General features: G+C 41.5%; 1 protein-coding gene across 1 annotated transcript in view; it reads right to left on the bottom strand.

Moving 5' to 3' along the window:
- The window catches only part of atp1b4 (ATPase Na+/K+ transporting subunit beta 4), a 74,135-nt gene that overhangs the window by 11,528 nt on the left and 48,248 nt on the right, over positions 1-14,359 (bottom strand). Inside the window, exons 6-7 of the mRNA XM_072595499.1 lie at positions 10,078-10,274; positions 4,678-4,734 (exon numbers count right to left, since the gene is read on the bottom strand). Coding sequence (XP_072451600.1) covers positions 4,678-4,734; positions 10,078-10,274 — 254 coding nt within the window. The remainder of the gene's footprint in view (positions 1-4,677; positions 4,735-10,077; positions 10,275-14,359) is intronic.

The raw sequence follows: 14,359 nt of genomic DNA on the forward strand, positions 1-14,359 counted from the left end.
TTGAGTGCTGGGTTTTAAATTAATTAACATAGAAAAAAAAAGTATTAAAAGCTACTCACCATTTTGAGTCATAGATTTGTACAGCATGGAAACAGATCCTTCGGTTCAACTCATCCATGCTGACCAAACATCCTAATCTAATCTAGTCCCATTTGCCAGCACTTTAGGTTAGATTAGATTACTCTATTAAATTAGATTACTTACAGTGTGGCAACAGGTCCTTTGGCCCAACAAGTCCACACCGACCCGGCGAAATGCAACCCACTCAGACCCATTCCCCTACATTTACCCCTTCAACTAACATTATGGGCAATTTAGCATGGCCAATTCACCTAACCTGCACATCTTTGGATTGTGGGAGGAAACCGGAGCACCTGGAGGAAACCCACGCAGACACGGGGAGAATGTGCAAACTCCACACAGACAGTCCGATTCCCTACAGCATGGAATCAGGCCCTTCGGCCCAACAAGTCCACACTGACCCTCCGAAGAGTAACCCACCCAGACCCATTTCCCTCTGACTAATGCACCTAACACTATGGGCAATTTAGCATGGCCAATTCACTTGACCTGCACATTTTTGGATTGTGGGAGGAAACTGGAGCACCCAGAGGAAACCCACGCAGACACGGGGAGAAAGTGCAAACTCCACACGGACAGTCACCCAAGGCTGGAATCGAACCTGGGACCCTGGTGCTGTGGGGTAGCAGTGCTAACCACTAAGACACCATGCTGCCACTTGGTCCATATCCCTCTAAACCCTTCCTATTTAAATACCCATCCAGATACCTTTTAAATGTACAATTGTACCACCCTCCACCACTTCCTGGCAGCTCATTCCATACATGCACCACCCTCTCTGTGTGAAAAAGTTGCTCCTTAGGTCCTTTTTATACCTTTCCCCTCTCACCCTAAACCTATGCCCTCTAGTTCTGGACTCCCATCACCCCAGGGAAAAAACTTTGTCTATTTATCTTATCCATGTCCCTCATGATTTTATAAACCTCTATAAGGTCACCCCTCAGCCGCTGACGCTCCAGGGACAACAGCCCGGCCTATTCACCCTCTCCCTATAGCTCAAATCCTTCAATCCTGGCAACATCCTTGTAAATCTTTTCTGAACCTTTCAAATTTCACAAAATCCTTCCAACAGGAAAACCAGAATCGCATGCAATATTCTAAAAGTGGCCTAACCAATGTCCTGTAACATGACCTCCCAACTCCTATACCCAATGCTCTGACCAACAAAGGAAAGCACACCAAACACTGCCTTCACTATCCTATCAACCTGCCACTCTACTTTCAAAGAACTATGAACCTGCACTCCAAGGTCTCTTTATTTCAGCAACAGTGCCCAGGAATTTACCATCCAAAGATGTGCAGGTTAGGTGAATTAGACGTGCTACATTGCCCATAGTGTTCAGGGATATGTAGGTTAGGTGCATTAGTCAGGGTAAATATATAGGGTGAATGGGTGGGTTACTCTTTGGAGGGTCGGTATGGACTTGTTGGGCCTAAGGGCCTATTTCCACACTGTAGAGACTCTTTGATTCTATGATTAAGCGTCTACATCTTGCTTTCCCAAAATGCAGAACCTCACATTAATCTAAATTAAACTCCATCTGCCACTCCTCAGCCCACTGGTCTATCCGATTAAGAGCCCGTTATACTCTGAGGTAACCTTCTTCACTGTCCACTACACCTCCAATTTTGGTGTCATCTGCAAACTTACTAACTATACCACCTATGATCACATCCAAATCATTTATATAAATAACAAATTGAAGAATGGAATTATTTTTAAGTATTTTAAGTATTTAAATTAACTTTGTCTGTCTGAATAATAGACAAATAAATAGTGAAGCATTAGAGATAATGGCCCTGATCTTCAGCTGCTTTTCCATGTCATTTCAGCAGAGGCTAATACACAGCTGTTTCCACCTTTCCTCCAGGCAGAGATACACCAAGATACCAAGTGAACTACTCATAGAATTTACAGGTCAATAGAGGCACAAAAACATGCATATTTTGAATATTGATCATTTGCTCATATTTCAGATCGTCACACCTAAGAGAACGGCTTATTCCTGAAGACCATTGACTAGAATTAACCAACTCATGCAGAGGTTCCTAAAGCTTCGGTAGCTATGATGTACTAATATAGTAGAAGGAAGCTTATTGTGAGCTTTTTCAGGTTGTAAGTTTGCATGCTTTTCTATTTTGGGCACTTACTACTATCACTACCTACCACCATGTGTTCCCAATCAGGAATACAGGAGCTAAGTTCAGAGAAAATCTTACCTTTATTCTTCATTAGCTCTGTACCTTAAGCCCACCATTACAGAATAGTGGGCACAGTCAGAATTTTTCCACATCCTGTGCAGCCTCCCCAGTTTCCCTTCCTAGTTAGCTGACTGTTTATCATTTATTTTGAACAGTTTTGTGTTGTAAGACCATGCCAACTTGGCATCAACTTGAGACTGTCCAAGCTAAAAGCTCCCAAAACAACATCAAGATGCAAAGGGTGAGGAGATTTTCATCCAATTAGTTTGCACTGCATTCAAACTCAGCTTCCAGAATTTAAAGGCAGTGTGCTAACCTATTGCATCAGCTCATCTCTCTGGACAAATGAACCAACAATAAAATACCAAAGCAACAATAAAAAGAATGAAGCACAATGTAGAGGATTTATGAAGCTCTCAACAGACTCAAACCCAGCTAAAGCATGTCAATACATCAGCATTATGCTTGCAATTTGGCACAGTTGCGGAAGCTTTAAAAAAAGTATTCCTCAGAACAGTAAATCCATGTAAAAATAGCAACATGCTGTATTTTCGGCTTCAGCTACCTGCCAACGCGTAGAACTCAGAACTCTTTCACAAGCATTGCATTTTAAAACCAGAGGTTATTGGTTATTTTAGAAAAACAGATAAAGATGCAATATTTAAACAAGACTGAGAGGTTGTTAGTGTTAAAACGCTCTTTGTCTAAAATGTTAACTTTTCTTTCAGATACTAAAACTTTGGGAAAGTTGGTCACTTGCTCCTCCTGCTTAAGAAGCGATTTTATGTTGGGTAAACAAACAAACTTGAAGCTGCCAGTATATTTCTTTTGGTGTGTTGATCATTTTAAATGTTTATCATTTTATAAAAATGTGTTGACCATTTTATATGAACTCAATGGACAGAATGGCGTTGTTCTGTGCCATAATGGCTCTCTGCCTGTCTTCAATAATGGGCACAATAGTAATAGTTAAAGAGATTATTTCAGTTATTGAGAAGTAAATTCAAAGGTTTATGCTGTATTTCTACAAACCTTTATTACTTGAAGCACAGTATGAAATACATGTGCTATATTTACATTCACTATAATATGATAAACCTATATTCATAATACTTTCTAAGTTATTAAAATAATAGATATGGAATGGTAATGATTGTAGTTGTGGCTTGGTGCACTGTCTCTTGGGGCCTTGATTCAAATCAGATCTAAAGTGTTGACCTAAAAATCCCTGATCTCCTTGCTGGCTACAAGGATCAAAATTGGAATGATTTTTCCCAGTTTCCATCTATTTCTACAAAGCATTTTTACAACATTAATTGACAGCATTATTTGAATAGCCTACCAGATTAAGACATCACCATGTAATATCTTTGAACATCGTTGAACTATTTTTACTCATTCATGGGACATTTGTATCATTCATTGGGCCAGCATTTATTGTACTTGAGAAAGCAAAGTTGTGCTACCTTCTTGAACTACTGCAGTTTTTTTTTGAGGTGAAGCTATACCCACAGTGCTGTAAGAAAGGAACTCTAAAATACTGACCCAGCAGAAGTACAGGTGCAGCAATATTGACAGGGTTGGGTTTGTCGGTATCCTTTCTAATGCCGAGGTCAATGCTGAGCAGTCCGTGCAGCTTCAGTCCTTTGCTTTGACTTTGAACCATGTGTTAACCAGCATCTATGTGTCACTATGGAACTCAAAATTAACAATTGTATTTTAACTCAAGGTGAGGTATTTCAACACATGGTTTTGTCTCAAAGCTAGTCCTTTTGTTTACTAAAAGCTGTTCCTTGGCTCAAGGAGGCTCTGTCCTTGATTTTTTTCAGAGGGGCAATAAAGCAGGTTGGGCTCCGATCAGACTGGTTTGGAACAGAGATGAAAATGATTTTGAGAGGCCTTTTGTTGGTATGTAAATGGATGAGGCCAAAGTGCTCATGTTTTAATGTGACCTGTATAATGAAAGGGGAGCGGTCAGCTGAGCTAAGCAGTTTAATTCAGCCCAGAACTGGTCAAAAGTTCAACAGTGAGTTGTGTGGAAATTCTCTCTTCTGTGCCTCTAACTTCAACCTGTCAGCATCTGACCATTATTGTACTGTGTTTTAAAGGGGGTTTGCTTACTGGGACTGTTGTGTATATTCGGAACAGCATACTTAAGTCTAGTTTGGATACACTGAGGTCCATAGGGGTTCTTTATTCTGTTCTTTGTATTTCATTGTGTAATTTTGTTTGTTTTAAACCCGGTAGTCAACCTCACTAACTTAACCCAGGTAATTTTCACTGTACACTTACCGAAACAAATTGCAAAGTTATGGTCTGGCTGCCTGCTTAGGGATGTTTTGAATGGTCTGGCTGAGTCCATAACAATTTACTTTAGACATTGATGTCACTTACCAGGAATTCGCAGGTTACATATGGTGTTGTACCTTTACCGGGCAGATAGCCAATTATCTATAAAAAAAGAAGCAGATAGTGCCATATGGCTCATGAATATTAATTTCATATGCTAAAGTGAATAAGAATGACAGTTTCCTCTGTAGGCTACATCTTCCTTCGTGCAAACTCAAAGTCTCATTAAAAACTTTGATACAAACTTAGAAGGTTCTTCATGCCAATTACTATAGAATTAATTAAAAGAAATAATTTAGCCCGAGTTAGTCTCTGGACCTAATCAGTACTAATATGCAGGTTTATCACGTTGTGATCTGATCCCAAGATAGGCACTAGCTGTAGTGATTGGAAAGAGATCAGCCAGATGGACGTCATCAAATATGAGTTCCCCGATCGGGGGAGTTAATCTGGTCTGATCAGGGACCCCTGGCTGGCAAATAAAAAGGGACCATATCAGAGATACTGACACGCTGACAACTGAATCTGAATGAGGCAGTACTAAAGTCTAGGACTGTTCACAGCTAAATGAAGGGTGACCTAGTGATGGGATACCAGCCTCTGTAGACTTACTTCATCAAGCAAAGGCATTTCCTTAGATGGATGCAGAAAAAAAGTCACTAAAGACTTTGATAAAATAACCTGAATTTTAATGGCCAATTTTAGTGTGCTAGTGGCAACTACAGTAACAGGTCATCACAATCTCCTGGACAATGGTAGATGTACTGAAAATAGAAGGGTAGCACAGTGGCTCAGTGGTTAGCACTGTTGCCTCACAGCACCAGGGTGCCAGGTTCGATTCCAGCCTCGGGCGACTGTCTGTGTGGAGTTTGCACATTCTCCCCGTGTCTGCGTGGGTTATTCTTTGGAGGGTCGGTGTGGACTTGTTGGGCCGAAGGGCCTGTTTCCACGCTGTAGGGAATCTAATCTTAATAAATAAAATAATGCAATTGCATGACAGAACATATTGCAATGATGTACAGTACTTATTATTTAATTCCAGATGGAACTGATAAGCAGTGTCGTAATGTAGAGATTGAAGTAATAGTTATAGAGTCATAGAGATGTACAGCACAGAAACAGACCATGCCAACTAGATATCCCAAACCAATCTAGTTCCACCTCCCAGCACCCGGCCCATATCCCTCCAAACCCTTCCTATTCAAACACCTATTCCGTTGCCTTTTAAATGTTGCAATTGTACCAGCCTCCACCACTTCTTCTGGCAGCCCATTCCATACATGTACCACCCTCTGTGTGAAAAGTTTGCTCCTTCGGTCTGTTTTATATCTTTCCCCTCTCACTCTAAACCTATGCCCTCTAGTTCTGGACTCCCCCACCCCAGGGGAAAGACCTTGTCTATTTATCCTATCTCATGATTTCATAAACCTCTATAAGGTCACCCCTCAGTCTGTAACGCTCCACAGAAAACAGCCCCAGCCTATTCAACCTCTCCCGATAGCTCAAATCCTGCAACCTTGGCTACTGAATCTACTAAATCTTCCTAAATCTTTTCTGAACTCTTTCAAGCTTCACAACATCCTTACAATAGCAAGGAGACCAGAACTGCACACAATATTCCAAAACTGGCCGAACCAATGACATAGGAGAAAGTGAGGACTGCAGATACTGGAGATCAGAGCTGTAAATGTGTCGCTGGAAAAGCGCAGCAGGTCAGGCAGCATCCAAGGAACAGGAGAATCGACGTTTCGGGCATAAGCCCTTCTTCAGGAATCCTGAAGAAGGGCTTATGCCCGAAATGCCGATTCTCTTGTTCCTTGGACGCTGCCTGACCTGCTGCGCTTTTCCAGCAACACATTTTCAGCTCTAACCAATGATCTCCCAACTTCTGTACTCAATACTCTGAACAATAAAGGAAAGCATACCAAACACATCCTAAACTATCCTGTCGACCTGCCATCTACTTTCAAGGAACTATGAACCGCACTCCAAGGTCTCTTTGTTCAGCAACACTTCTTAGGACCTTACCTTTAAGTGTCTACATCCTGCTCTGATTTGCTTTCCCAAAATGCAGCACCTTGCATTTATCTGAATTAAACTCCACCTGCCACTTCTCAGCCACTGGCCCATCTGATCAAGATCTCATTGTAATCTGAGGTAACCTTCTTCACTGTCCACAACACTTCCAATTTTGGTGTCATGTGCAAACTTGCTAACTATACCTCTTATGCCCACATCCAAATCAATTATATAAATGATGAAAAGTAGTGGACCCAGCACCAATCCTTGTGGCACTCCACTGGTCACAGGCCTCCAGTCTGAAAAACAACCCTCCACCACCATCACCCTCTTTCTTCTACCTTTGAGCCAGTTCTGTATCCAAATGCCTAGATCTCCCTGTACTCCAGGAGATCTAACCTTGCTAATCAGTCTCCCATGGGGAACCTTGTTAAATGCCTCACTGAAGTCCATTTAGATCACGTCCACTGCTCTGCCCTCATCAATCCTCTTTGTTACTCCTTCAAAAAACTGAATCAAGTTTATGAGACATGATTTCCTACGCACAAAATCATGTTGACTATCCCTAATCAGTCCTTGCCTTTCCAAATGCTTGCACAGCCTGTCCCTCAGGATTCCCTCCAACAACTCCCCCCACTGATGTCAAACTCATTGGTTTATAGTTCCCTGAAATGTCCTTACCACACTTCTTAAATAGTGGCACCACATTTGCCAACCTCCAGTCTTCCGGCACCTCAGTTGTGACCATCGAAGATAGAAATATCTCAGCAAGGGGCCTAGCAATCACTTCCCTAGCTTCCCACAGAGTTCTAGGGTACACCTGATCAGGACCTGAGGAGTTACCCACTTTTATGTGTTTCAAGACATCCAGCACTTCCTCCTCTGTAATATGGACATTTTTCAAGATGTCACCATCTATTTATTTGTATTTAGGGTAGAGACACTGAATAAATTCTGAGAATGAGTTGATAATTGTTTAAGTGCAATTTTGATCTCTGGTAACACTGACTCTGAGTCAGAGACAATGAGTTCAAAGCCCCAGTCTAAAGAACTATACATAATCTGGACAAATGCTTCACTGAATTATGCGATTGCTATATTCCTGGAGACATTAAACCCAGTGTCTACTGTGGTAAGTAGAAATGATCAAATGCGTCCTTTCCAAGAAAAGTGGAAACATTCTCCCTATGTTCTGGCTAATATTTATCCCACAAGATCGGCAAATCACCAAAATTTCATCCATTTGAAAGATTCATGAAGATACCACCACCAACAAATTCCCTTCTAAATCTCACATCATCCTGATTTGGAGAGATAATACTTTTATCATCGCTTAGACAAAGTCCTGGCATTCCCTATCTAACCACATTTGGACTGCACTGATTTAGTATGGTTCACTTTTGATAATTTTATTTGAACTAGTGGCTTATGGGTTTTCTGTTTCTATTGAGTTTAATGATTTAAATTTTAAATATGTGGCAGTGTCTTTTTAAAAATAGTGTGAGCGAAATATTTTTGGAGGCTATTGGGAGATATTATGAGCAAATAAAGTAAATGGTATGGTGCATTCATTTTCAGATAGAAGATTCTAGATCTTGTTTTGACCTTTCGGGAAACACCAATAGTTTGGAAAACAACTTTTTGGTTTTAGTTTGTGAAGTTCTGCTGAGTTGTTAGTGAGGCCAGATGTGTAAGAAAGGAAGATAGTCTACAGTTGTTAAAAATAAATTCCTCAGTGTAAGGAGTTTAGTTTAAAAGTTCCAGACCAGAAATGTTTGGTTAGAATGCTGGAGGGGTTATTTGAAGCTCTTTCAAACACATGAGATTAGAGTAATTTTGGTTTACCCTATTCTATCTTAATTTCTTTTGTTTAAACAAAAATGAATCTACAGCATTGCCTGTTTGTGTTTCAGTGCAAAACCATCTCAACAGAATTTTTAAAAAACAAAATATGGTCTATCAAGCCACATTTCAGTTTGGTATCTAACTTGTCCTATAGTAATACCAGCTAGGACCACAGCAATAATGAATGTCGGCCTTGTGAGTGTTTTCCATGTCCTCAGAAACATTTTGTTATTAAAAACCAGCAAGAGCAAAACAGGTTAACTGGTCACTTATTTAACTCACTGTTTGTGGGATTTTGCCATGGCCAGTTTAGCTGCAGTGCCTGCCTGTACAACGTGTACTTCCTGTAAATCATTGATTGGAGGCACCTTGAGATGTCCTCAGGACAGGAAAGGCCACATGAAAACATATATTCTTCCTTCTTTCTTAATTTAATCAACAGATTGTGTGTGCCAGAGAATAGTCATATATTTGATCCCAGTTAATTTCTGCGAAGATCAAAGTTTCAAGATTTATTGAAATTTGTTTCCACATGTCAATAAATCTTCTGTGAACATAAAACTGGCCCAAACTCCGACTACTGGAAATAGGCTAGAATCTTTACAACAATTTATTGAACTTATACAGTACCTTTAATGTTGACACAGAAAATAAGGATGATCAGGTGCCTAGCCATATAGGGAAACATTAGGAGATGTTGTAAAAAGTCAAAAGATGGATACGTTTTAAAGCAGACATAGAAGTGAAAAAACAGAGCTTTTTAGTGAAGGAATGCCTGAGTGTTGGACCATGGTGATTGAATGCACGGCCAACAATACTGAGGTGAAGGTGAGCAAGGGGGCACGAGAAAGGAGAATTCGAGAGGAGGAACTGTAAGGCAATAGAAGGTTACAAACAAAGGAAAGGGGCAAATTCATGATTTAAATGCATGTAAGAATTTTAAATCATAGTGTGTGGGAGCCAACAATGTCTCAGAAAGGACACAAGTGATGTGCAAGTAAAACTTGAAAAAGACAGCAGAATTTCAATGAGCTATGTTTGAAGAGGACGGGGGTGGGGGGGTGGGGGGAGGGGAGGGGATTGTGGCAGTGGAGGGCGAGTGACCCACCAAAGACAGTACAGGAGTAATAGAGTCTGGAAATAATAAGGAAACATATGAAAGTTGCAGTGGCAAATGGACTGCAAGAAGGCCAGAGGCAGTTGACATTACGGAAAATAAAAGTGGACAAACTTTGTGCCAGACAACATATGACATCAGATGCTCAATTCAATGTCAACCTGAATGCTTAGGATCTGCATATTGGATGGTGAGTGAACATTCTGTGTGACAAAAGCATTAGCTTTCCCAATGGGTCTCATCTGTAGATGTCTTATATATGTTGAAGGTAGTCTAGCATAATTACCCCTTACTTCCATAAGCCTAAAGCACTAAATGTAACAATTTGAACTAATTTTAACAATTGATGCAAAATGGATGGTGGATGTGCAGAGAGCATTCCCAACACCCATTGCTCATCCCCACACCATTGCTGTTGTGATAAATGACAGGGAAAGTAGAGACGGATTCATTCATCAACATACTCTATTCATCTTCAGAAAAATACAGGGTTTTCCTGCAGAGTATCCAAAAGTAGGATCTTCAATTCCAGAGCAGTTTTTCAGCGTGGTCCGATTAAACTGACAAGCTAACCGCTCTTCACTTTCATCTTTCTTTTGAATGAAGTATTGCCCAGGAGAACATGGAATGTTCTTAACTGCCTGGATACTGTCATTGTAGGCTGTAAGAGACAAAAAGAAAGTTTCAAAAAACACAAGCCAACAGTAGTAACAGCTTGTTTCAGATAACAGATAAAAGGAATTGATAGATCGGTTACAAAAATGTCATTGTATGCAGAGTAATTGTTACATGGAATTATCTACCTGCAATGTATTGAAGTGGTACCTCCTTGTTCTCAAAAAGGGAATAAGACACCTCATTATTAAAAGAAGAAAAGAGACTGCAGAACAATAAGTAACTGGGTGAGATTAGGTGATCTATGTAAATAAAAAGCACTGGCATACATTATTTTTAAAATTCATTCACAGAATGAGGGTGTTGCTGGCTGGGTAAACATTACTGTCCATAAGTGCCTCAAAGTTGCCACCCAAGTTAGTAGGATTGTTAAGAAGGCATATAGTGTGTTGGCTTTCATTAGCAGGGGGATTGAGTTTAAGAGCTGTGAGGTTATGCTGCAGTTCTATAAAACCCTGGTTAGAACACACTTGAAATAATGCGTTCAGTTCTGGTCACTTCATTATAGGAAGGATGTAGAAGCGTTAGAGAAGGTGCAGAGGAGATTTACCAGGATGCTGCCTGGACTGGAGGGCATATCTTATGAAGAAAGGTTGAGGGAGCTAGGGTTTTTCTCATTGGAGCGAAGAAGGATGAGAGGTGACTTGATTGAGGTGAACAAGATGATGAGAGGCATAGATAGAGTGGATAGCCAGAGACCTTTTTCCAGAGTGGAAATGGCTATCATGAGGGAGCATAATTTTACGGTGATTGGAGGAAGGTTTCCGTGAGATGTCAGAGGTCAGTTCTTTACACAGAATGGTTGGGTGCATAGAATGCACTGCTGGCAGTGGTAGTAGAGTCAGATACATTGGTTACATTTACGTGACTCTTGGATAGGCACATGGATGATAGTAAAATAAAGGGTATGTAGGTTATTTTGATCTTACAGTAGGATAAAAGGTCAGCACAACATTGAGGGCCAAAGGCCTATACTGTTCTATGTTCTATTGCCCATCGGGCAGATAAGAGTCAACTACATTACTTTGGGCCTGGAGTCACATACAGGCAATTCCAGGTAAGGACAGCAGTTTCCTTCCATAAAAGGACATTAGTGAATCAGATGGGTGTTTCCCCTAGCAATTAATTCATGGTCATCATTAGACTCTTAACTCCAGATATTTCTTAAATTCAAATACCCCCATCTACTATGGCAGGATTTAAACCTGGGTCTCCAGAATCTTACCAGAGTCTCTGGATCGACAGACCAGTGATAACTCCTAGAGGACATTGCCTCCCTTGCATTCAGAGGGCTGGATTGCAATACAAAGTAACACCAACAGTGTGGGATTCAGTTCCCACACCGGCTGAGGTTACCATGAAGGATTCTCCTTCTCAACTTCTACCCTCACTCGAGGCATCGTAACTCTCAGGTTAAACCACCATTAGTCATCTCTCTCGAATGAGAAAGCAGCTCTCTCGTCTGGTGGGAAGATGGAAACCTTATCCTTACTTTTAGTGGCCAGTTTTTCTCAGCAGAGAAAACACTTTCCATGACTGCAAAATATTTTCAAAAACTATTCTCCATTTCGAGAAGAAGATTATAACAGGTTCTTGACCAGATGGGCCAATGGGCTGAGAAGTGGCAGATGAAGTTTAATTCAGATAAATGCGAGGTGCTGCATTTTGGGAAAGCAAATCTTAGCAGGACTTATACACTAAATGGCAAGGTCCTAGGGAGCGTTGTTGAACAAAGAGACCTTGGAGTGCAGGTTCATAGCTCCTTGAAAGTGGAGTCGCAGGTAGATAGGATAGTGAAGAAGGCATTTGGTATGCTTTCCTTTATTGGTCAGAGTATTGAGTACAGGAGTTGGGAGGTCATGTTGCGGCTGTACAGGACATTGGTTAGGCCACTATTGGAATATTGCATGCAATTCTGGTCTCCTTTCTATCAGAAAGACATTGTGAAACTTGAAAGAGTTCAGTAAAGATTTACAAGGAGGTTGCCAGGGTTGGAGGATTTGAGCTACAGGGAGAGGCTGTACAGGCTGGGGCTGTTTTCCCTGGAGTGTCAGAGGCTGAGGGGTGATCTTATAGCGGTTTACAAAATTATGGGGGGCATGGGTAGGGTAAATAGGCAAAGTCATTTCCCTGGTGTCGGGGAGTCCAGAACTAGAGGGCATAGGTTTAGGGTGAAAGGGGAAAGATATAAAAGAGACCTACGGGGCAACTTCTTCACACAGAGGCTGGTACATGTATGAAATGAGCTACCAGAGGAAGTGGTGGAGGCTGGTACAATTGCAACATTTAAAAGGCATTTAGATGGGTGTATGAATAGGAAGGGTTTGGGGGGTTTTGTCCAGGTGCTGGCAGGTGGAACTAGATTGGGTTGGGATATCTGGTCGGCATGGACAGGTTGGACCGAAGGGTCTGTTTCCATGCTGTACATCTCTATGACAATGACTATGACTAAGTCACATTGCAATAGGTTGCAAAAAAGATGTGGGATTCCTTACCAAGTACAGGAGCAATTTCTGATGGGATGTTATTGTAATCGCTGGCATGTTCAAACAGTAAATTCAATTTAAAATGATGTCAGTAGTTCCTGCAAACTGCAGCAGTAAGCAAAATCAAATGAGTGAGGGGTGTGGGGTATATCAGTGTGTTACAGTGAGGGGTGTGGGGTATATCAGTGTGTTACAGTGAGTGGTGTGGTGTATATCAGTGTGTTACAGTGAGGGGTGAGGGATATATCAGTGTGTTACAGTGAGGGGTGTGGGATATATCAGTGTGTTACAGTGAGGGGTGAGGGATATATCAGTGTGTTACAGTGAGGGGTGTGGGATATATCAGTGTGTTACAGTGAGGGGTGTGGGGTATATTGGTCAGAATATTGAGTACAAGAGTTAGGAGGTCATGTTGCAGCTGTACAAGATGTTGGCTAGGCTACTTTTGGAATACTGTGTGCAATTCTGGTCTCCTTCCTATCGGAAAGATGTTGTGAAACTTGAAAGGGTTCAGTAAAGATTTACAAGTTTGTTGCCAGGTTGGAGGATTTGCTCAATAGGGAAAGGTTAAATATAGACTAGACTAGATTAGATTACCTACAGTGTGGAAACAGGCCCTTTGGCCTAACAAGATGGGGCTGTTTTCTCTACAGCATCAGAGGCTGAGTGGGTGACCTTATAGAGGTTTATAAAATGAATAGGGTAAGTAAACAAGGTTTTTTCAAAGTTTGTGCGAAGATTTGTAGCTCAGGTGCTCATTGTTGTGGTTCTGTTCACCGAGCTGGGAATTTGTGTTGCAGACGTTTCGTCCCCTGTCTAGGTGACATCCTCAGTGCTTGGGAACCTCCTGTGAAGCGTTTCTGTGATGTTTCCTCCAGCATTTATAGTGATTTGTACCTGCCACTTCCAGCTGTCTGCTGCATTGGCTGGTATATTGGGTCCAGTTCGATGTGCTTATTGATTGAATCTGTGGATGAGTGCCATGCCTCTAGGAATTCCCTGGCTGTTCTCTGTTTGGCTTGTCCTATAATAGTAGTGTTGTCCCAGTCGAACTCATGTTGCTTGTCATCTGAGTGTGTGGCTACTAAGGATAGCTGGTCATGTCATTTCGTGGCCAGTTGGTGTTCATGGATGCAAAAGTCCCATGCAAGGACTGCACAAAACACTACATAGGACAAACAGGAAGACAGCTAACGATCCGCATCCATGAACACCAACTAGCCACGAAACGACATGACCAGCTATCCTTAGTAGCCACATACTCAGATGACAAGCAACATGAGTTCGACTGGGACAACACTACTATTAAAGGACAAGCCAAACAGAGAACAGCCAGGGAATTCCTCGAGGCATGGCACTCATCCACAGATTCAATCAATAAGCACATCGACCTGGACCCAATATACCGACCACTGCAGCGGACAGCTGGAACTGACAACCGGAAGCGGCAGGTACAAATCACTATAAATTGGATTAGATTAGATTAGATTAGATTACTTACAGTGTGGAAACAGGCCCTTTGGCCCAACAAGTCCACACTGACCCGCCGAAGCGCAACCCACCCATTCCCCTACATTTACCCTTT

This window comes from Chiloscyllium punctatum, chromosome 25, assembly GCF_047496795.1.
Source record: "Chiloscyllium punctatum isolate Juve2018m chromosome 25, sChiPun1.3, whole genome shotgun sequence".
Taxonomy (NCBI): domain Eukaryota; kingdom Metazoa; phylum Chordata; class Chondrichthyes; order Orectolobiformes; family Hemiscylliidae; genus Chiloscyllium; species Chiloscyllium punctatum.